At 34.6% G+C, this 23,707-nt stretch overlaps 1 protein-coding gene across 2 annotated transcripts in view; it reads right to left on the bottom strand.

Moving 5' to 3' along the window:
* SNTG1 (syntrophin gamma 1) overlaps window positions 1-23,707 on the bottom strand; it is a 319,348-nt gene that overhangs the window by 113,690 nt on the left and 181,951 nt on the right. For both annotated transcript variants that reach the window (XM_058044990.1, XM_058044982.1), the window contains exons 5-7: window positions 21,200-21,257; window positions 18,802-18,845; window positions 18,653-18,694 (exon numbers count right to left, since the gene is read on the bottom strand). In XM_058044990.1, the coding sequence (XP_057900973.1) occupies window positions 18,653-18,694; window positions 18,802-18,845; window positions 21,200-21,257 (144 nt within the window). The remainder of the gene's footprint in view (window positions 1-18,652; window positions 18,695-18,801; window positions 18,846-21,199; window positions 21,258-23,707) is intronic.

Raw genomic sequence — 23,707 nt, 5'->3', positions numbered from 1 at the left:
AGCCTTGTAAATAATTCATGAAGCACTGTTATTCTTTAATTATGCTTGTCAATAACCTACTCAACAGAGTTATTTACGTGCATCTGTATAACTATACATTGGGATGCTTTCACATGCAATCACTGCATTATGCTGTAAACTTAACGTAATTTTTCAGGAAAAAATGTCAACTTTGCCTTCAAACTGTTGCCTTCTGATACATCATCAAACACAATATTGCCTACTCCAGGCTGGTTGCCACAGAGGACTGAAATATGATGACAGAATATTGAATTCAGTAACTGAAATTTTAGGGTCTTTATTGTTTAAAATAGCACAGTGGCAGCCAATGCACATTTTGCAGTTTATTATGTATTTATAAGTATGCATGTAAATAAACACAGAAACACCACAACAGATTTAATAACTTATACTGCATCCAAAACCTTTATCTGTAACACAGAATCATGGAATCTCTTAGGCTGAAACATGAGTCTCTTTTATGAGCTGTTCCCAGTTCTGATGCATTTTCTATCTTAAAATTTGTAAGCAGCAATTATTTCTTAGAAAGATGACTTATAATGTGCAGAAAAGTAGACCAAGACTCTGAAGTCCTGAATTCAATGAGAGACACCATCCTATATCCTCAGCCTCCATAGAAAATTCATTCTTTTCCTCTCTTATGTAGCAGTAACACAGTTTAGAGTAGTCAGAACCAAAGCAGAAGCTTACAGGTATGCACTCTGTATTGTTTCAACAGATGTGGACAAACAAAGTGCAGGAAAATACAGCTACTCTCTCTGCTGTTAAGAAAAGGTGTTTCTTTTTACTCAGGAACAGAAAATAAAAAAGTGAAGAAGTTACAGCATTACTAACTTTAATATATAAAGTCACCTTTTAAAATGGTGGATAAGTGAATATCATCTTTGAAAGAAGCTGAGACAATAACAGCCCTAAATAGTTCTTCCAAGAGTCTACATGATTTCACTTGATAATATATTGCTTTATAAAGCCTGTAAGAAGCCATAAATAGCCTACTGTGACTTTTTTTTCTTACGTCTCTCTCCCTCAAACCTCCTTATCTCATAGGATGAAAACTTTAAGCTGGAACACATTTCAGTTGAAATCAGCAATACTTATTCAGTGAAATGTATTTTGGAGTGTATGAAGCATATAATCCAGAAAGTTACTACATTTTGACATGCTGAATAAAGGCTAAAGAGAGATAAGATTAAAAGAGAAAACTACTAGGTAATGATTCAACAAAGAGCAGATGAGTTATCGATTCCATTTGCTTACTTTCTAGTCATTAACAATACCATTCTGGGAAATAAGGTTAGGTGAAGAAAATGAGCATTTTAATTACTTTATTGTATTTTTCTAGCTTTCATTTGAAAGCTTTACTGTTATTTTACATTCTTTGTCTTTAATTTACATATGAAATGAAAAATCAAATTACTAAAGATAATGCTAGCCACAAATAACAGTCTGTATCAGTACTGAATTTAAATTAGGGCCTCACTCCCACTGTGTATAAACGGTCAACAAAATTGAATATTACTGAAACATAGCTATATAAGTAAAGAGATTTTCAGTTCATTACTGCTAATAAAGAAGCCATGTCTAAATTTGCATACAATAAAAATATTTAAAACATTTTGCCATCCTGGTTGATGGCAAGTGGAATATGAGTCAACAGTGCCCTGGCAGCCAGGAGGGCCAACCACATCTCCTGGGCAAAACATCTCCACCTGGCAAGGGAGGGGATTGTCTTGCTTTGCTTTGCTCTGCACTGGGGCAGCCTTACCTTCAGTGCTGGGGGCAGTGTAGGGCACCACAATATAAAAAAAGACATCAAGCTATTAGAGAGTGTCTAAATGAGAACTGTGAGGATGGTGAAGGGTCTGAAGTTGAAACCATATGAGGTAACTTTTGGTACGTTCAGCCTGAAAGTGGGGAGACTGAGGGGAGAACTCACTGTGGTCTTCCACACAAAATTCCCAGTGCTAAATGCAGGGAATATTTGTATGACAAAAATTTAACTCAGCAGTAGACCTAAAATTTCTAATTTCCCACTACGTTATATATTCCCATTGCAGGCCACGGATAAACTCCCTTCAGAAGAGATCTGGCAATTTCTAAAACAATGTGTCCTAAATTGCAGAAAATGCATGACCAGACACCATTAAAAAGAATTGCTTATTGTTTGGATCATTGAAAGGCAATGATCTATTTTATTTTCCAAGGCTGTATAGACTATTCAAGTTAGTCTATTCAAGACTAGTCAAGATAGATTTTTTTGTTAATATTTTTGAGATATTCTATGAAGACTTAGATTTTAGGCATATGAATTTACCTAACTATGCAAAGTTTTAACTTTTCTAGTTAAAAATTAATAATAGTAATACTTAATATGTTGATATAGAAGTTTCATGGACTAAATGATGAAAAGATATTTAGCACTGCTGTTACTAGTTTATTTACCTTTATGTTTTTATTTCAGCTAGTGAATAACACAAGCCATTCATTTGTTGGTGCATAGCATCTAACAAAATCACCCCTGTAACAGGAAAAAGCCATGACACAGAAAAATCTTAACATCTCATCAACATTATGACTATATATATTAAATTCCTGCTGCTGCTTTAAAAATCATATTATATATTTTTAATTCAGAATGAGTACATGTGGAAAGAACTGTAGAAACAGAAGCATTAAATATTGTCAATAAACTTTGTTATAAAAAGTATAACCTTGCTACCAGTGGGACCAAGAATTAATTTACTTCTACAACAAATAGCCCTATATAAAGTTAGGATGTTCACGAATGAAATGAGATAGGTAAAAAACCCAGTTGTGCATGTCTGAGCCAGTAGCTGTGTGAAATAGTGACTAGAGAGTCAGTGTTTCTGGAGCGACAGTGACTATATCTTTATGCAATTACTGCAATGACTGTAAGGGGGCTATCTGAAAAAGTAAATTTTCTGGTGATGTGTGATATTGCTGAAGAAAATATCTACATAGTAACAACACTAATCCGAATTTTTAATAATGTTTACAATGATACTGCCTTTTAATTTTATAAACCTTTTTAAATTCCCAGTTCAAGAAAACATTTGAGCATATGCCGAAGTCTCTCTCGATATATTCAGGAAAGCAATGAAGGATGAAGTCCCTTCTGTACATATTCTTTCATGAATAAGACTGCAAATCCCCTCTTAAATTACCAGTGAAATTCACCCACAAAAAAAGTGGTAAGGATTTAAAACAGAATACTTATTTAGATCCCAAGATCTCTATTCTCTTGAAGCAAATTTCACTCTTCAGTTTTTAAAGAAAAATTCAATTTTTTGGTGATTACCTTGAACTATACAGATTGGGAAAACAGAAAAAAAAAAGAAAAGTTAGAAGACACCTTTCTAGCCACTCTACAGTTGCACAATGCCCAAGCATCAGGTCCATCAGCAGATAACAAAACACACATTTTAACACAATCACACAGAGGTCAAAACCTACCAGGCTTCATGCACACAACTGTCTTGAATTTGTGTTTATTTTAAAAATCTACTTCTTTATTTAGTAAAAGCATCATGTAGTTAATACAGAACTCTTAGGAACACATCAGTGCATAGTGAGTTTTTAATTCCTATGACCAAATATTCATCACAGTATTTGCCAATAATTGAAATTAATAAAGAAATATATTATCAAGAGATATCAAAGCTTCTTCCCTTCAGAAAATTTCTCTTTCCAATATACAGACCGAACTGCGTATGGTGTATATGGCTGTATATAGAACAAAATTTTATGATCGAAGTTCCTATTCAGACTGCACAACTAAAAGTACACTTCAGGCTATAGTTTGACACTATCACAATTGTACATTTTAAAGTTTTTGCTGTCTGGCTCCAAAAACCATGTTAGATATTTAGACACAAACCCAAGGGCTGCACACTAGAACTGGGGGCTATCTCAAACAAGGGGACAGGAGCTGCAGAGCAGAGTGTTGCACTTCCCAAGAACACAGGAAGACATGCCCTTCTTTTCTGAGCTCTCTTCTGCTTGCATCCTGCTGCTAGCACTGTTTTGAAAAAGTGCAGGGGGATGCAGTAACATAGGAATTTACAGCAAAGACACCCTCCAGTGCCCACCTCTAAAGAGTTATTCGGAAAAGTGCAGATAGAGGTTTATGGACCTGCAAGATGACAAAGCAATGGAATTGAAGCAGTGCTTGCTTAGTGAATGTTCCAGCTACTAAAGCACTACAAAAAGATCATTTCAGAGTAACATACACAGAGATTCAGGGTTTGATGCTTTTTGACAAGTCCCATCAGACTGGCCACTTTGAAGGAAAATTACTCTTGATCCCAGGTGACAGCACATGTTTTAGCTAGACCATTAGGTGGTTTCTCAGATGTACAGCATCATACCAGTCATCTTATAGATAAACTCCTTCATTGATCCTTGCTCTATCTATTTTCACAGGCTCATGGGCTTTAGTCACAGAAGTACCAGAACATGCAATCTTGACACTGTATAAGTAGAAAACAAAGTGATCCTCCTTTAAAAATAGATTTCATCGTCTTTCAAGACTACATGCCAAGTAGGCCACTTACATTAGCTAACACTGAGAGACCTGTACATAATTTCCTTCACAGGAATGACTAAAATAATCAGATGCAAGCAATATGAATAAGTGTAATGAGGAAGTAGGAGAAAGAGATTAATTTAATAAACAAATTATTGAAAACATAATAAACCTACAAAATAAAAAACATCCACCAGGCAATAGACTACCAAATATAGATCACACAGAGGACATAGATTCCTGTCAGTTCTTCCTTCAATGCACAAAAAGAATATGATTTCAAACTTTTAAGTCTAACATGTGTGAAATGCAGCACTTCCAAGTTTGTCTAAAAGATCTGACTGCAGTTTTCTGGAACTCTTTAACCTTTCTTATGTTCCACAGTCAACACAAAAATGTTTATTGCTCTCTCAGTCAGAATAGTTGCATGCTGCAACTAATTATTGCTTCGCTGCATGTTTATTTATTGAAAAGTAATATAGTAGTGCTTTAGCAAAAGGTATCAATGCAAACAAAAAGTCTGCAGCATTTTCCTGTTTTTCTTCCCTTAATCTTAGCATCAATAATATCACTCATAAAAATACTGCTATTAAGTGCTTAATTTGCATTCTTAAGTCGTATACCTTAATTTTGAATTCTGTTTCTCTAAAAGCTGCACGTACTGGTCATCATAGTTCATAGTAAATAATTAGAAGGCCATTACTCCAATACACAAACTACAAAATGCAAGGAATTAAAAAATGCTATGTCTTCCAAAACTGAGAACACACCCTGGAGGCCATGACTCATAGGTCATACGGGACATCACGGGTCCTTGGGCTGAAACATTTCATACCATATTCTGAAATACAGAAATTAACAACTCCTCACATAGATCCCAACTACAATACACTATTTATCATGATCTGCCAGTATATTCTTTGAATCATCCCAACTGGTGGTTGATTCTAATGCAAATGTTCATTTCAATATCAAACTACGGGTCCTGTTAATGATTCTCAACCTATGGACTACTACTTGTGTGGGACTGTGGTCCATTGAAGAAATACACAAACATGCATTTAATAGCCATTCAGCTCTGCATGATAGGCAGCTATTCAGGACAAGAAAATACCTATGAAAACAACAAAAAAAATCCCCAAAGAACTAGAAGACTTCAAGCCAAACTCTTTCCAAGCTTTATGAGCTTTTTTGGTGTATCTATTTGTAGTAAGTACATGCCAGAGTTCAGAACTGCCTATCTTTGTTTTCACATTATCTACTCCATGAATGGCTCTACTTCTGCAGGATTATTCAACTACAGTAAATGAACGTTGTAGTTACTCAGGAACTAGTTACAGAGTTCTCCATTTTAAACACTCGCAGATGTTCCACTTTTTAAATGTGATTATGTATTCGGCAGCTGGGCACTTTCTCTCTGTCTAAGCTAATTCATGAACACATATTTTCAAATTAGATATGTAATGGCTTCCAAAGCAACTAGCCAAGAAGAACAAGATAAATCTCTTAAAAACACTGAAAATGACAGAAATACCAATGGAATTTTTCACAGTGTGCTTGAAATTAAACAGCATGTAATTTACATTTTTTTTTAATATGAAATAGGAAACTTGAATACTTTTGGACAATAGAAACTTTCAGGTAGTTAAAGCCTGTATCAGGAATAGTGGCCAGCAGCAGCAGGGAAGTCATCCTTCCCCTGTACTTGGCACTGGTGAGGCCACACCTTGAGTGTTGTGTCCAGTTCTGGGCCCCTCAGTGTGGGAAGGACTTTGAAAGGCTTGGGTGCATCCAGAGGAGGCAACGAGGCTGGTGAGGGGCTTGGAACACAAACCCTGTGAGGAATGACTGAGGGAGCTGGGAGTGTTTAGCCTGGAGAAAAGGAGACTCAGAGGTGACCTTGTCACTCTCTACAACTTCCTGAAAGGTGGTTGTAGTCAGGTGGGGGTTGGTCTCTTTCTCCAGGCAGCAACTGATAAAACCAGTGGACACTTTCTTAAGCTGAGCCAAGGGACATATAGGTTGGATATTAGGAAAAAGTTTTTTTACAGAAAGGGTGATAAAGTACTGGAATGGTCTGCCCAGGGAGGTGGTGGAGTCACCATCCCTGGATGTGTTTAAAAAAGACTGGATGTGGCACTCGGTGCCATGGTTTAGTTGAGGTGTTAAGGCTGGGTTGGACTCGATGATCTTGAAGGTCTCTCCCCACCTAGTGATTCTGCGTGATTGCGTGATTCTAAATGTGTATTACAACTTTATGAGGCTTATAAAATCCCCACATGTATTTAGGCAACCTACTCAACTCCACCATTAGTCAAATGTTATAAATCCATAAGCCTAATTTAGATTCTAACTCATATGATTTACATGTATGTTTCATCTTCACGTACAACACACTTTCATTATCACTGTATATATGGCAGTACATTTCTCATCAGCAGAGTTCAGAAATTTACACAGGAGCCAGATTTTCTTTGGGATCAATGTAATCAACATTGTCAAAACCAGATGTTTACCAAAGCTTCTTTGGGAGAAATGTGTGAACCCTTTAAGCAAACAACACTCCTAAAAAAATGGGAGAAGACTTTACACCAGTGTTGCAACAGCACCTATTGTCTTCTGCACAGCTTTCCACAGGCTTGCACAGCATCGTGTGTGCAGTGGTGTGTACAGCCAGATGAATGATAGGCTTTCCCTTCAATCTACAGAGGATTTCTAATTTAAGATACAAGACTTTTGGACTTCATAATAATTGGAAAGCAACCATGATGGTAGTCTATGCTGACAATGTTGTTTAGGGTTTTTTCTCCTTCCAATTAGTTATGGAGAATATTCAGAAAAATCTATCAACATCTGTAGCAACTATAACACATTTTAAGTAGGCTCCAGAGGCTTTGCACATTTACCTTCAAAGATGCATGACATAAAAATTCAAAGATTTTTTCTTTTCTTTTAAGCAGGCTATATTTCAATACTTAGATAATATGTAGAAATTCTACTGACTCATCATATCTGCACAAAACCCTTGTGGAATCAATCTTTATTACTTATACAAATAGTATCATTTTAGTGGATTTTAGTCCAATATAATATAAAGTGTTGAGCATAAGCCAGAACTGTAATTTTCAAATTATTTGTAGGCTACCAACCAATCTTTGGTGGTGCTATTCTCTAATAAGGGTTTAAGACAGTAAGAGATCAATAAAATCATCTTTAAAAGAAAGCAGAAAAAATTAATAAAACACATTCTCTTGGACTAAAAAAAAAAAAAAATTTAAGGTCGGTATAATACACACCAACTAAATATCCCATATCCCATTACAGATTTCCCCAACATCTATTTAAGCCAGCTTTTGATTACCATCCATCAACCTACAAAAAATGACAGACTATATGGGAATAACACTTTGTGGTGATAAAAGTTGCCCCAAACAAACTTTGTGCTGTATACAGGCCAGAGCTTCAGTCATTAAATTACTAATTAATAAAATGTGAAAACCAGCACAACAGGTAATAATATCAGTATCTCCTATGCAGAATATTAAGAGTTTGCTCGTGGCCTGCAAGTGTTACAGCACACAATGCATGATAATGCAATGACTATTCTAGAAAAAAATAGAGTGTATAAGACATAGTCTATCCAACAGTGTAAGAGAAAACAACATAATGCAGCACATAATCATGAGCTGTATTGAAGAAAAACATTGTACACAACGTCTCAAAACCAAAAGCTACATTTTAGCAATTATCCAGGAAAACTTTAGAAGAATGAACTAGCACTTATGACTCTTCACTCCCAATATAAAAGTCATAAAAAATACAAAATATAGCAAAAGGCTAAAGACATTACCCATGTTACATAAAGAAAAAACCAAAATCAATATTTCCAGAATAAAGCACAATTTTCCATTTATCTGCATGATTCCTAAATTTACCCAGTTACAATTCAAATGATGATCACTAGAAACCTCTTATGAATGGATATGTATTCTTCTTTTGCTGGAATATATTATACTAAAATAAAAAAGCTTCATACAGAAATTTTGCTTTTTCAACTTTTTTTTGTAAGGGTAAAAATCAAAGTAAAAAGTGGAAATGTTTTTTCCCAGTAAAGTGTGACAAAAACTAGAAAATAACTTGAAATTAGGGTCTTTGAAATTTTTTAGGTAATGTGTACTCCTCAACAGGAAGAAATCATTCTAATCAAATTATTCAATTAAAGATTTTGGACTTCTTTCTTTTCATAGTTGATCACAATGGAAATCTTTTTCTTATTATAGTAATGATCTTGAATGGTTTGAGCTTTTTAATCCTGATTATTAACAAAACAATGAAGCTGCTTAATAATCCATTAAATATATAACAATCCCCTGCTCTTTTTAGTCAAATTGTTCTTACAATTCAAATTTACCAGGAAAAAAGTGTCCTTCTGGTTGAATTCTCCACGAAATTTCTAAGACAGCCACTAAATACTAAACGAGTACAATTTTTTATGCTTACAATTTTTGAAGGCCTCATTAGTAGTATTCAAAATGCATACACATTACCAGACTGTATAACATTCCAGCTATTGTTCCTGCTCCTAGTGGTTGAAGAGTGAAAAACATCCAGTTGACACAGTATTTTTAAGTACAGTCTTAAAATTTTAAGAAATTTTATGAAAACAATGTAAATGTTGCATGGCTTGAACATTTTGCCTGAGTATGCAGAGCTCTATGTCTGGGAAAAAAAAAAAAAAGATCATTCCCAGACCAAGAGTTTGCTCACACTAATCCCATTGCAAGGCTGGGGTCAAACACACAGCTAGTAGCAAATTTCACATTTACATATTCAATATAAAATTTGCTGTTGGCAAATATGACCTTAACATTTAGTTTTCATGAACAGTCACACTAATCAAGCACCAGAATATAAATGCTCATGAAAAATGAATAAAAAGTGGTCCTAAAGAGTTTGAAATCAAATTCTAATTCTGTATTTGAATAAATATTACTCTACAAACCTATTCCTATTTGTTCAGTTTTGAATGTTATCAACTTCAATATGACAAAAAATAAATTCCTGGACAAATTTGTATTTGAAGTAATGTTTTAGATCAATATAAGCAGTTAATTCTTCTAAGCTTCTTGGCTGCTCAGGATCTAATTTCTGAGAAAGTTATTTTAGTACTCCAGGGAAAGTGCCCAGTGGGAAAAGTTCTCAGCTGGGAAAACACATAAGAATTCTGTGATTCTGTAACATAATTTCATGTCATTTAATGCAGTAGCACTTTTTCTGCCCCAGATTAATGGCACTGCATCTAGTTGAGAAAGTTGAGAAAATTACTTTGTTCTTCAAAAATATTTGTAAAAAAGAAATTCCCCAACTTAATATGATATGTAAATGTATAATTGTAGGCAAATACATACGGATTCAGCTAAATCGGGATCCAAATAATTATAATTTGAAAATTTGAGAAATCATATTTCCTTAACATTTTTAAAATCATTTTCATCAGTGTCTAAATTTTAAAGGCAACACTGGATTTGGCGGTACTCGTGTGGTATTTTAATTAACTAGAGTACATTTATAGATATTTTGGAAACAAAAAAGATTAGCATATAATTCCAAAGAAGTAAAAAAGATTTGTATTTCAGCACAATGACAAAAAAGTGCTGAATTACAGTTTTAATCAGTTTATAGCATGAGGTCTTTGTAACATTCAAAATTAAGCATAAATCTGATATATTAATCAAAACTGATTAGGCTACTTATCCAATTGCAACCCTTATTTTACCTTTTCTTATTTTCTTAATTAAGCAATAACACCACAGAAATCCATTCTTGCCAGCAGTTAATTACCATTTGAGGCTATAAAATCTTATAAAAACAATAACTTATCGACTATTATATAGAGTGAATGTGTTTTCAGAAACAAAATTTGCAACATCAACAATAAAAGAAAACCAGAATGATTTGTATGATTCTATTACATTGCCACTAGGTTATTACGCAAGAATATTACAAATGAGTGCATGAACTACAGGTCTCACTTTTAGAAAGTCCAAGCCTCTCAAACTTTAATAATTCTAGTTTTACAATTTTCTCTGTGCTCTCATAGTCTATAAAAATTCAGAAAATAAAAAAAACCACTGCTGATGCTACATAGCTCCATGATATCTAATGAACATAATATAAAGATGCTTTTACTCAACAAAGCATGCCCCCATTTATACATCACTTTCCTGTTAAGACATAAAGATCCTGGAATACTAAAAGCTGCAGTTGTAGAAGTAAAATCAAAAATTTAAATGTCTTAAAGCTTTCAATTTCCAAAGCTCTCAGTGTTTTAATTGAAAAAAAAAAAAAAACAAAAAAACTTTGTTTCATAGATTTGTTGTTGCCATTGTTGTGTAGGTGATTCACTTTACCCTAAATCCTCACTTACTGATTGATGGAAAGATGCTTTATAGTCTGTGAAAACTTGCAATCTTTCATGGTGATGGATATTTAAATAAAATATTTTATCTGTTAGCATTCATTATGGTAAACTTTAGTTCTCACCAACATTTCTCTGCAATCACTCATTCAGAAATCACACATGACCTGAAGTACACAAGGGATTTTGAAAATGTTTTTTATTTGATTTCCCATATAAACATATGGGAACAAAATGAACAAAGAATATAAAAATACCTCAAGAAATCTGAAAAATGGTGGAGATTTTGTGAAATATGCCTGTCTATCCATTTACTACCTAAGTGCTTCATACTCAGAATAGTATAAGAAGGGAATGCATTTCAGAAACTCTAGAAACCTCCTCATTACATCCTACTGCAAGCCAATGCTTAAATATGGGAGTTTATTGATGTAGAACAATCCCTCGAAAATTCCTTTTTACAGGTCAGCACAATTAAAATCTTTTAAATGCTCTCAATCACTGTTGGCTTGACAAGGGCAAGTGAAGTGGAATAGAGCTATGAACATTTCCTAGATCATATTTAAAGATATATGTCATTGTCCTGGTAATGGCAATTCAGCCTGAGGAGTGACTATTTCCCATTTTGCTCAGAAAAGGATTAACAGCACAGGGAGGTAACTCTTGCAGGCATCTGCCCAAAAATCTAGAGAACGTGTAACTGTTCTAATTTTTTACTTAAGAGCTTCTTCCTTCAGTAATTAAACCTGCACAGAAGTTATTCTTGTGACCTGTGAAACTCTTACTACTGCAAGCTGTTTTACTAGCCACAGTCTCTTTCAAAGCAGCTAACAAGAAACAAGTAGTACCAAACTGAACTCCTATAACAGCATCAGTACTATCAGGGCAAAAGAAAAACAAAAAAACCAAAAACATCCAGAAATAGGCCCAGTTCTGACAAACAGATACCAAAACACCAGTACCATACTGTACCATACTAGTGGTTGAGAAGTATGGGGTGGGCCATCTGGAAACCTCCATGTATCAGGCTGGAACAGGCCAACACTGGATACTATTGAAAAATTATATAGAGTCCATTCTCCTTTCCTCTTCCTCCTCCACCGAACAAACTGTCAAAAGACAAAGACCCAATGTAGAGAAAAAAAAGACCTAAAAATATGTACAGGTGTTAGATAATCCCTGGATTAAAAGCTTTTTCCTGGCACACACTTGATTTTACTATAGTGAGAACAATGAAATTTCTGGAGTTAAATCAGGTATTTTAACTGCTGGAAAGTTGTCAGAAGACTATGTGTGTGCATATTTGCACTTCTTTGAGCACACCTCCTACTTGTGACTCCTCCTGGCTAGTTAAATGAGTACAACTGCTGTAGTCTTCCCACTGCTCTCTCAGGTCTACATCAAGCCATTAGAAATACAGAAGTTGCCTTTTGGAGGTGAACATTTGCTTTCAGTCTATATCACACGGTTGTTACCTATATAAAGAAAACATAACTGGTGCCAGTTGGACAGTATTTTCTAGTCATGAGTAAATGAAATCCTCTTAACAGTGACCAGAGAAGATAATTTCCACGCCCATAGCAGTTCCTGGTTTTCCTAAATTAAGTTGGAGTGTTTTGTGTCTGTTTAATTTTTCTACATTTTGGAGGCTATGCCCAGAAAGAAAAACACTGGGTCCCAGAACTAAAGTGTAATTGAGGTTTAGCTCCACAACCAGGAGATGCTGTGCAGAATGAAATATTTCAAAAAGTCTTTTGGAGGGTAAAGTGCACTCATGTACAAATAAAGATGAAAATATTTCAATTTGCTTCCTAAGGAAGAAGAGAAACCTGAGCCTTTACAGGAACAATATCAATGTAAACAAAAGGTCACAAACAAAGCATATTTGATGGTACACACTTTAAATCCACTCCTCAACTGTTTCTTTTCTTTGCAGCTCAGGCTTTCAGAATTAATAGACCTGTATGACAAAGGAGGAACCAAGGACAGTTATTTGAAGGATGTTGTGCCGTAACTGGTGATTCAATCTTTCACTCTATCCCGCTAAACCCTAATGGATTTTTGCTTTGAGGACCATAGCTATGTAATAAGGAAATAACAATATTAATCATCTAGGCTTGGTATTAGTCATGACAGAATGTTCTACTCCCTTCTATTAAAAATCAGCAGTAATGATGAGTAGTTTCAAAAGATGAAATCTTAATAAAATGACTAATAGAACTACAGGTGTCTTGAGAAAAAGAAATGAAAATATAAATTAGGAAGACTAGGAACATATTAACATATTTTAAAAGTCTAACATCATAGTACTTGAATATATTCAAGTTTTTAATGAGTTTGGCACAATTTAAAAAATAATTTAAACACTAATAAAACATAACTAAAGCCAGATTAGAAAAGCAGATGAACACACATTTAGAATACTGCTCCAGGATATATCCAGATTCCAGGAATTTCCAACACAGAGCTGAAAACAGCTGAAACAGGCTATTTACAGCTGTTAGGTACTTTTCCACTTGATGGGCACTTATTTCAAATCAGTGCTGAAATATTTGACAGATGATTATTAGCTCAAATTTCATAAGCATTAGGATATTCAATAACAGGTATTTTCATTAATTATGCCAGGATAGCTAAGGTGACATCAGTTTACTATTATTATTATTATTACTATTATTATTGTTATTGTTATTACTCAAGTCTTAGACAGAATACAGCAGCTCTATGGAAAGAATAAGTATTGAATTTCCAGAAAGTTTACATTTCACTTTTAAATTCAGAAGTTAAAAGCTGCAGATTGATTATAGTCTTAGAAGCACTGGCTGTGCAGCTTCCACATTTAGAGTCGCCATTCTGTCTAGAGGGGAAAGGATTAAATGGCTGTGCCATGAGTTATAAAGTACAGGATCTCTGCAACATAAGAAAGTGGTAATCTGTGTTTGCAGGTTCCTATTATCACTTCATGAAACTGCAAAATATTAATGCAGAGGTACTTTTCTATAACAGATTCAGAAGTACTTCATAAAATTCAGAGAGGTAAATCCTATAATAGTCTAGGTGTCTGTTTGATAGGTAAGGAAACAAAGATAAGATGATAACATAATTTACCAAAAGACACATCTGTAAGGTCAAGATGGAGGAAGATTTCAGATCATTTGGTTTCCTGTGTTAAAAATACCAAATTCTCAGGTTCCTGTGTTAAAAATACCCATTCTCAATACCAGAAGCTCATTCTTCTGCTTAAAAATATTTACAAGAAGCATTGCCAAAGCTATTCATAATGAGTTTTAAAAAAGAGTTCTAACGAGACCACAGTTTTAAAGAGAAAGTCCAGAGTAAGAGTTTCATTAGGTGCAGATGATTGCAGTTAAGCAGCAACAATCCCTACACTGCCATTTTCACATAACATAAATGACTCATGGAGAGTCAGCACAGTCACAGCTCTGCTGTGAATGTTGAGAAAAGGGGGAAGCAAAAGGTTCAACACAGTGCACGAGGACATCTCACATCAGGCCATTCTTCTGGAAAAAAATGGTGTCTTGTGCAAAATGCAAGCAGTGTTGAAATGAACCACAATGCTACATATTGTAGTTACCTTTACATAAAATCCACCAAAGCCTGAATATATATTCTGTCTTTATAGCTACCTGCAACTACTTGAGCTTTTCCTGTTACTTTTCAAGGAAAACCCAAATGCCACATTAACTGACACATGCGAGCTGTCATTTTTCATTAGAAACATTCCCTGAATGTTCCCCAAATAGAAGAAATAAGAAATTACATCATACCCATTTAATTTCTTCTATTTCCTAAGAGAAAAAAACAGATGCTAAGATGCAAAGAGATGTGTAAGCATAGTTATTGATACTATCTGAGATGTTTCATTCACAACATTAGGAACAGAGACAAAATTAAACATATCAGCCTTCATTCAACTGCAATTCTGCCTTGGCTCTAGATGATTTGGTGCACTACAACCCTGAGCAGCAACACAAGGTTTTGGGGAGTATCCAACTGAACTGACATACTCTCCTACTCGTAGCCATTTACAAGAGTCTCAAGGGCCACTCTCACTCTCTCCCAGAATCTTGTCCATTTTTATTGACATAGTGGCTAGACCCAGAACCACCAAAAACATCCATACAACCATACTATGTTGGTGCTTGTCTATCAAACTTTATGTATGGACAATAAATGGAGGTAAAAGCTAGAAATACATTATTTCCAGCCTTAAAAATAATCATATCTATTACGGTGGACAACCACATCCACTAGGTCTGTGGACTGACAAGCCATGCATTGTTTTGTTAGACCTTATTAATTAGAAGCCAAAACTCATAGCTTTGTCTGTGAATAATCCTAATTTCAGCCTTTAAAAATTCTTGTTGAAAATTTTAAAGGAGAGTCTACTAAAGAAATAATTAAAACATCCTGAGTAAAAAGAGCACAAAGTTATGTATTTAAACAGATATAATGGATTCTTCTCCTACATACAAGTTCATATTGCATTTTTGGGCTGAAACTGCTGGTTTGAGAGGTGCTGAGAGATATTTCTTTATGATAAATTGCTATAGCTTATTTTTTTCTGCGGCCTCCTCCTGTATTGACACTACACCTGAGAGACCATGTCTTTACCTTACCACATGAGAGCACTAAGACCGAAGCAATTTTATGCTGTTGGGGCTCTTTACAACCCAGGAGAAACAACAAGCTTACCGACAGTCTTTGATAGATACTCATCAAATGCTTTCATGGTATGAACAACATTTTCACCTCCTACAAGCACGAAACTAAGCTCAAGATTAAGTGATTTACCTAAAGCTAAAAAAATAATAAGAAAGGAACCATGTAAAGAAATCCAGTAAGGTACACTAAGAACTGACTAAACCTACCTATCCAGGCTTATGAGAGTCTATTAGTCCATCTATCTTTCTATCTATCTACCCACCTATCTATCTATGTCAAAATTAATGAAAGACAATAAAGACAACAGAGTGCCCACAATGTTAAATAAGATCACTGTACTCTGGGGAAAGATTCTCCCTGCTATTAAAGATGCCATGAGTTGGATTAAACTACCTAATTTTGAAACTTAAATAATTTTATATACATAGAATGGTTATCAGTAAAGCAAAATTAAATACCAGGGTCGACTAACCATCAGTTTCATACAATAGGCTGCAGTGATTATGCCACAGATTTTTTTCACTGCAAAGCTGTGAAGATATGACATATGTTTAAAAAGTTTCCATAAGCAGCAACACACTTAGCATGTAGGAAAAGTATGAATGCTCATCAGTGTAACACTGTAGATAAAAGTCTGAATTTTTTACAGGTATCTTCAGCATTAGCAACTGAAAAAAATTACCCACTGGTTTACAATGAAAATTTTCCAAGACATTAAGACAACCGAAACACTAACACATCCTACAGAACATTGTACCTGCTAAGCCTTAATTAGGTAAAGGAAAAATCAAAAAGGTAAAGAACAAAACAAAGCTACAAGTTCAGGCGTCGTGCAGAGCCACTGCAAAAGTGCCTTGATGCAATATGGATTGAAAATTAAGTTTCAACTCCTGTTGCACTCCCTGCTGCAAGCAACTAGGCTCCACATACTTCTATGTACTCTATATTCCCTAAGATTAGAGCTACAGATCCTGTATTTGATAAAGACCCCACAGGATAGAAGTCCAAGAGCAAGTCAAGCTGCAAAGGACGTGCTGCAGACTAAACCCTACCTGTGACTCCTGCTGGCACACCAGTTGATGTATTTACTCTTTACTGAGGGCTAAGCCTTAACCCACAGGTTACCACAAAATGCAGAACCACATCTATTACCATAATTGCAGCTTTACAACAAATTTACTCCATAAACATGTAGCGTATAACAGTGAATGTTTCTGAAAAAGAATGGATTATCAGAGTTCATTTACTTTGTCTTTTTAAATTATATTATATATAATAACTCTTATGCATATTTTTATAAAATGTCATATGGAAATTTGATCCTATTTAAATATTTTTCAATATTTGCTATGAAATATTAAAAATTATTCCTAATTAAAATAAGGATTTCATTTAGAACCTATTTGCTTCTTGAATTCCTAAACCATTGGCAAATACATAAATGCACATCCAAAACTGGTAAGATACTATTTCTTTAATTCATAGAGAATTATCTACAAGGAGTTTAAAAAGCAGATTATGTTAGATAAATAAGGTATAAATCAAAATTTAACATAACAATTGCTCCTCCATGTCAATCTCCCCTTTCAAATTTTCCAAAACCTCTTTTCTTCCCATGAATGGGTTTCAACCATATCATAAATACCCAGCAGATTCATGTATCATTTTGAGGGTTTAGAGAATGTCTCAGAAAACAGAAAATAAAAGCCCAATGTCCTAACTAATTTTCAATCTGCATTCAAGTGTAAAAGACTACTCTTTTGGTAACATCTTTCTCATGTTTTGTAATTCCAACATTTAAATCCCACTGAAATATTTGTCATATTAACGTATATTACACAAATCAACTGCAGTAAACATATAAAATATTTACAACCTGATAATTGTTGCACAGACAAAACTTAAAAGCAGTATAAATACAAGTATTAGCCAGTTTATACAGAAGGGGGTATGATGAAGGCTCTGAAGAATGAAGCAGGATTTTAGGTAGATTTCCAAAAGGAAACAAGTGTGCAAAAACACTGAAGAGTAGTGCAGTGATCTAATCTTTCAGCCTGCAATAAACTTCTTCATCAGAACTTCATCTACATTAACTCCTGCTTTCTATACCTGAACAGCACATGTTCACTGATCTGCCATAGAGCAGAATGCTGGATGAAACACAAAGAACATCCTTGAATTGGCAAAGAGTCAGAAAGAGAAGCATTGAAATATGTCAGTACTACGTCATTTTAAAAACACAGGTACAAATGCTACAGAGCTAAACAGGATTTAAAGGTAATTTATTTGGTAATCTTTTAATTTTTGGCATTGTTTTCTGAAATAAAGGGTTTTCTGCTTCTGAAAGTATTTGAGAAATGTCAAAAAAAAAGAAAATATGGCTAAAATACAGGATGCATTTAGCAAAGCTGATTCACCAGTGGAACCAGACTGCTACAGATCTCTCAAAATTTCTTCTCTAGAAGAAATATCCTAAATAAAATTTTGTTTTATACCCAAAATGATAGCATCTTAACTAAAGGAGAAGAGCATCCTCATAAGGAACAGCCAGAGGATGAGTGGCAGATGAATAGTTTTCTCTCATTTTTTAAATAGGATTAAAAGTAACCAAACAACAAATCCCCAACATAGTGCAAATTACAGCTGTTGAAATTAAAATGACCCCACACAGCCAGAAAGGTGTAGCAGTGCTGAAATTTGACAGCTATTAGCTGGAAGAAGAAATGCTGGAATTTGTACAGCTCAAATCTTCATAATAAAACAATCACCTTTAATATAGAAAAGCCTATCTGAGAAGAGCAATTACACAGATTTAGGAAGAAGAGACTGCACTTTGTTGCTTGTCATGTTAGAAGGTACAGGCATATTTGTTTAGGAATAACAATAAACAGCTGATGCCACTGCATTGCTATCAGCACACACTATCATTTCAGCAACTACAAAAGACAAAAAAAAGTAGACTAAAAAACAGAAAAGCTCACCACTTCTTCATGCCTGCATTTTCTCACATTAATTCCATTAATCTGTTATTAAAAAGATAAAGAGAAGACTTACTCTACATTTCATAAGCATAGATTTCATTTCACTTTTCTAGAAAAATACAGACAAAATAATTTGCAGTTTTACTCACCTGCAGAATTGCATCTCCTATAAAGAGCAAACCTGAAAGTTCCGCTGAAAACAGAAAGCATATTTTTCACTCACTATGTACAAAACATCCAACATTTTGTGTACAAAAGATTTTATTTAATTTAATGCTTCTGCATAATTTTTTTAAATTTCAAACAAAAACATGATAAAAACTCCAACATAAAGCTTCCAATAAAATTACTTGTATTTTCTTTTTAGAACTTAAAATATTTGTGCATCAGTGTTACAATAAAAGAGGTTATTCAGATCAAGCACACAACTATGAAACTTCATCCATCAGTCACTAGCACCTTTCAGGCCATTCTGGTAAGGTGGGCCATATTTTTCTGAATAGAAAATGACTGCAGTACTAGGTCATATTTGCCTATGAGAGATAATTTCTTATAAAGAGAAAAAAGCAACATGGAGACTTCAGGGATACTCATGAATAACAAATTGAATTTTTAGATTTTTTCCAAAGATAAAGGACCCTTTAGATCTTGCATCTTTGATAAATGCTGATAAATAATAGGGACTATTAATGCTGGATAACACTTACATAGGCTGAAGAGCTAGAAAGTAAATATATTGTAAAAAAATCACCAGCCAAACTGAATGTGATTTTAAGAACAAAGTTGCAACACAACAAAATTTATAAAATCTAATTCTACACTTTCAAGTTTTAAACACTGTGCTCCATATCAGAGCTATCTTGTTCAAATACACCTTATAAGCACATCAGAAATATAACAAAGATTATTTGTCTGTAAAGACATTAATAACCTTTGAGAACATGAACATGAGAACTACAGGATATTAACAGATTACATGTAATCATTACCTATAGCACTCCATATCAACATAGAGAGACTGTCTGGAAAAAGCTAGTATTGGACTTGATCCAAAAACTTTGCGTATTTATATGAGCTGCAAAACTGGAATCAATATTGATGTAAATTATGATACTCAAGTCCTTGTTTGGTGGAATGATCCTATTAGCTGTATTTAGAAAAAACAGATGGCTAAAATATTGCAGGACAGATATTTTCATTTATTTTGAGGCTGTTTGGTCAAACAGCATTTTCTCTATCAAAGTTCTCTAGTGCAGAAGCACAGCATGACACTTTCTACATCACAAGACAGCAGTCTCCTACAAAAGAGATATCCCTCAAAACTAGCTCTGCAAAAATCAGCAATATTTTTATTGAAAGCAGTAATGAAAATTATATCACAGCTAGGTATTGGGGCTAGAAACAATGCAACAGCTACTGCAGCAAAAAAACTTATGACAGAAATAAAATTGCACTTCAGTGTGCTCAATTAAACTTAAGTATATCTTTCTTATTTTTCCTGCAGTGCTTAATAGCATTTTAATAGGGACTGCATGTAATATAAGCCACATCTTTATGTATTAGTTACATGTATACTGAAAACACTGCAGTCACAAGTATAAACTCATAAGGTTAACCTTATTGCCTTCCTTAGGGATTCATTCCATACTACTCCTTATTCTCCCTAACTCCAACTTTCACATCTACCTTTCAGGGTTGGCTTTTGGTTCTCTATATGCTGATTCTTCCATATCTCTCTATCTGAGTGAGTGAGTAAGAAACTTTTTTTTTAATACTGACACATTTTAGTTGAGGAGAAGCTGAGTTCTAGAATTATTGCATTACAGATGGAGGGGAATGTTTCCAAGTTTGCATTTCCAGCCTTATACAATTACATACAAATGTAACAAAGATATTAAGTACACATTATTACTACTGGTTCATGACCTCCCTCCTTCATACTTGTGAACATCTTGAGCTGTTTAACGGTTATCCATGTATCATTCCAATAATTTCAAAATGTTGCCAGTTAAATCAATACAGAAATTCAGCACCAGTTCTGTTCCTAATAAAAATAAGTATGGCCAAAATTTATGCAGTACTCAAAGTACTCTAAATACAACCCGAGTAACCAGGTTAAAAAGTCATGCATTCTCCTGCTGTGTTACAATGATTTAAGAGCCAAACATTTTATCTGTTACAACTTCCAGACAATAATTACTGGGAAGTCAAAACCACTAAATCATTGCCTTTTATAAAATTTATTAAGCATTTTCATTCTATTGATACTTTCCTATTTCTTTTCTAATACTTTCCTATTACTTTCCTATTTCTATTTTCTAAAAAATAAAAATAAAGATTGAAGACTTAAAAAGTATTCCAAGTATCAATTCTCTACTTTTTCAGAAAAAGTTTCTGAGGAAGAGAGAGATCATAAAGACATAGGAGAGAAAGGGTTCAACAACAGTATTTGTTATAACATTGACTAAAGAATCTCAAGATTTAATACATCTTTTTTCTAAAGGGAACATTAAAGTACAGTGTAATAAGCTGATACCCGATACCCACCTCTTTGTTCTTTGGAAATCTTAGAAATGACCACTGGAATATTATGTTCTGCTCCACCCTGAAAACAAAATAAAGAGCAATCCTTGTGAGTCACTAAAAATATCTTTATCACCTAAAGCTATATTTTACCCTTTCTCTAAATACAGTTTTTAGAGAGACTGAGCAAATAACTCTGATTCTGCAAATCTTCTTTTTCTAATGAATATTTGACTGTGATTAAGTCCTTATTGTCTCACATAAATAAGTTCTCAGTTGCCATCATTAGCTCGGGAAGTGAATTCAGAACTCTACCAGACAGGAAGGACATCGGTTTCTGTGAATTCTGGAGAGCCTAATGTATGAAATGTGTCCTGTAAAAGCAGAATGGACATCCAGCTATAATGGCAATCACACTGTGACCACTTAGTTTTCATGCTGGCAAGAAGGAGGTAAACAAAAGCACAAGAAAGAAGGTTTAGACTTTTCATGTCAAAAGCAGCCTTTATTTGTTTCTGTCTGTCACACAAGCACAAAGAGTGAAGAAAGCAGTGGCATAAGTAATATGGAACAGAAAAAAAGCATTAAGAAATGGAACAGTAGGTGTTCAATAATGGGGAGAAATAAAGGAAAACCAGATGATAGTTTCAACAGTTCGACAACAATTCAATGCTGTTGCTTCATTCAATTTATCCTGTTGGGACTGGAAATATTTATGGTGCTTAAGAAAAAAGTAATAAAAATAAACCTTAAATGAAAAGGAAATTCAAAGGAAGGTAAAGGCAAAAATACAGACAGACACAAATACTTTTTCCTCTGCCAAGGGCATCAAAGCATACACTCAAATGCAAGCTGAACCAATTCAGGTCACCAGAAACCAATGTTTGCCACACTGCTGTTTTGACTAGGAATACTGGTTAAGTGTTTTCTTACTTTTCTTTTCTGTAGACAGATTTTACTTCGGAAATGATGGCTTTTATAGGCACCCTGTGTCAAGTTGTGAAAAGGACTGACATGGGTATTTCAATCCCTAAGGAACAGCACACATCCCTTCTTCATGCAGTATCAAAGTGTTGGAAACTGAACAGACTCCTGCACTCAACACCTCTTTCTGTCATGGAATAAAGATTAATGTCCTGTGTAGCCAGAGAATGCTAAATAGGATAAATATTCCTTTTGCTAGTGTCTATCAATGCAAATGACCCTAAAAACACTGAGTTAATGGGGATCTCAGTAATATTACAACAATTATATGTCTACAGGTAAAGTTCTTCTTGCATTGCATGAGATAAGTGTTGACAGGCATGGAACATATTGCTACTATATTTTGCTGAATATCTTTCAATAGTTTTCACCAGAGGAACAGCAACAGTAAAAGCTGGATCCACTGCAGATAATGAGTTCAAGCTCACTAAATTCATAAGTTTTAACCTATACCCTCCAAAGTTTCTAGTCACATGCAAATTTAATTTCTTCAAAACTTTTCAAACAAACAGAAAAAATAACTGTCACTTTCTTCCTAAACGTCCAATGTTACACCCATGTTGCTCTATCCAGGATACTCAAGGCCCAGCAAAGAAGTGTGAGGTTTAAAATGGCCTCCCTGCCTCCTTAGATCTAATGCTCCCTTAAAGTAGGAAATTACGTTTATTACTAAGCCAGCCTGCAATGCACACAACATGATTATTCCTCTCTCATTGTATTGAATCCACTTAAACCCATTTACACTAAAGATCTGAGGAAGCTTTCGGTACTTTCCTACTGAAGTGAATTATCTCTTCTCATTGCATCTGAGTCTGACCTGTATGAAGGCTTCTTTTTAAATCAGTAAAAGGATGTAGTACCTGCTGTTCTAAGAAACAAAAAATCAAAACTGGAAACAGCAAATAGTTGGCCAACTACCTAAACCCAGCCACTGTTAGCAATTTGCAGCAAACTGTGGGTATTCTGCCAACACCTTGTTGAATACTACTTCAGGTTGCCATTGCATTTTTCACTGCTTTAAATTTTCTCTTCCTCCAGTACAGACATGTAATTATAACCTCAGACCAGAGGATGGACAGAAATACATCAAATAGTGCTGCTGAAGACTTAATGGCTCAGACCTCTGCCAGACTCTAACAATGATCTTTGTCAAGCAAATTTTCTTTGTCACTTTTCCTCAAGCAGGGATAAATCTGGAATGGCAGCAGATTCCCACCTGCAGAGGTGGTCCTGCTAGAAGGGGCAGAGGAAGCTCTAATCACTGGCAGCTGTTTGAAGGTCACTGTCGTGAAGGTTGGCCACTACTGGTGAGAGGTCACCCACACCTCCTTTCAAAGTGTCACATGATACACTCCTAAAGGTTTTTTCTTATCCCAGTTTTTATGGGCAAGAGTTTTTTTCAGAAGTTTTTGACATATGAAAAATAGGGCAATTGAAAGCAGTAACTTTATTGACAAAGGCTGGAGGTATTTGGTTCTAAGTATAACAAGGAAATCAGTTTTATATTTTCTAAAAAAAAAAAAAAGAGTTTATAAAAGATCAGACCAA

This window comes from Melospiza georgiana, chromosome 1 (assembly GCF_028018845.1).
Source record: "Melospiza georgiana isolate bMelGeo1 chromosome 1, bMelGeo1.pri, whole genome shotgun sequence".
Lineage (NCBI taxonomy): Eukaryota > Metazoa > Chordata > Aves > Passeriformes > Passerellidae > Melospiza > Melospiza georgiana.
The sequence above is the reverse complement of the archived record's forward strand: the minus strand, read 5'-3'. Positions and strand labels throughout refer to the sequence as shown.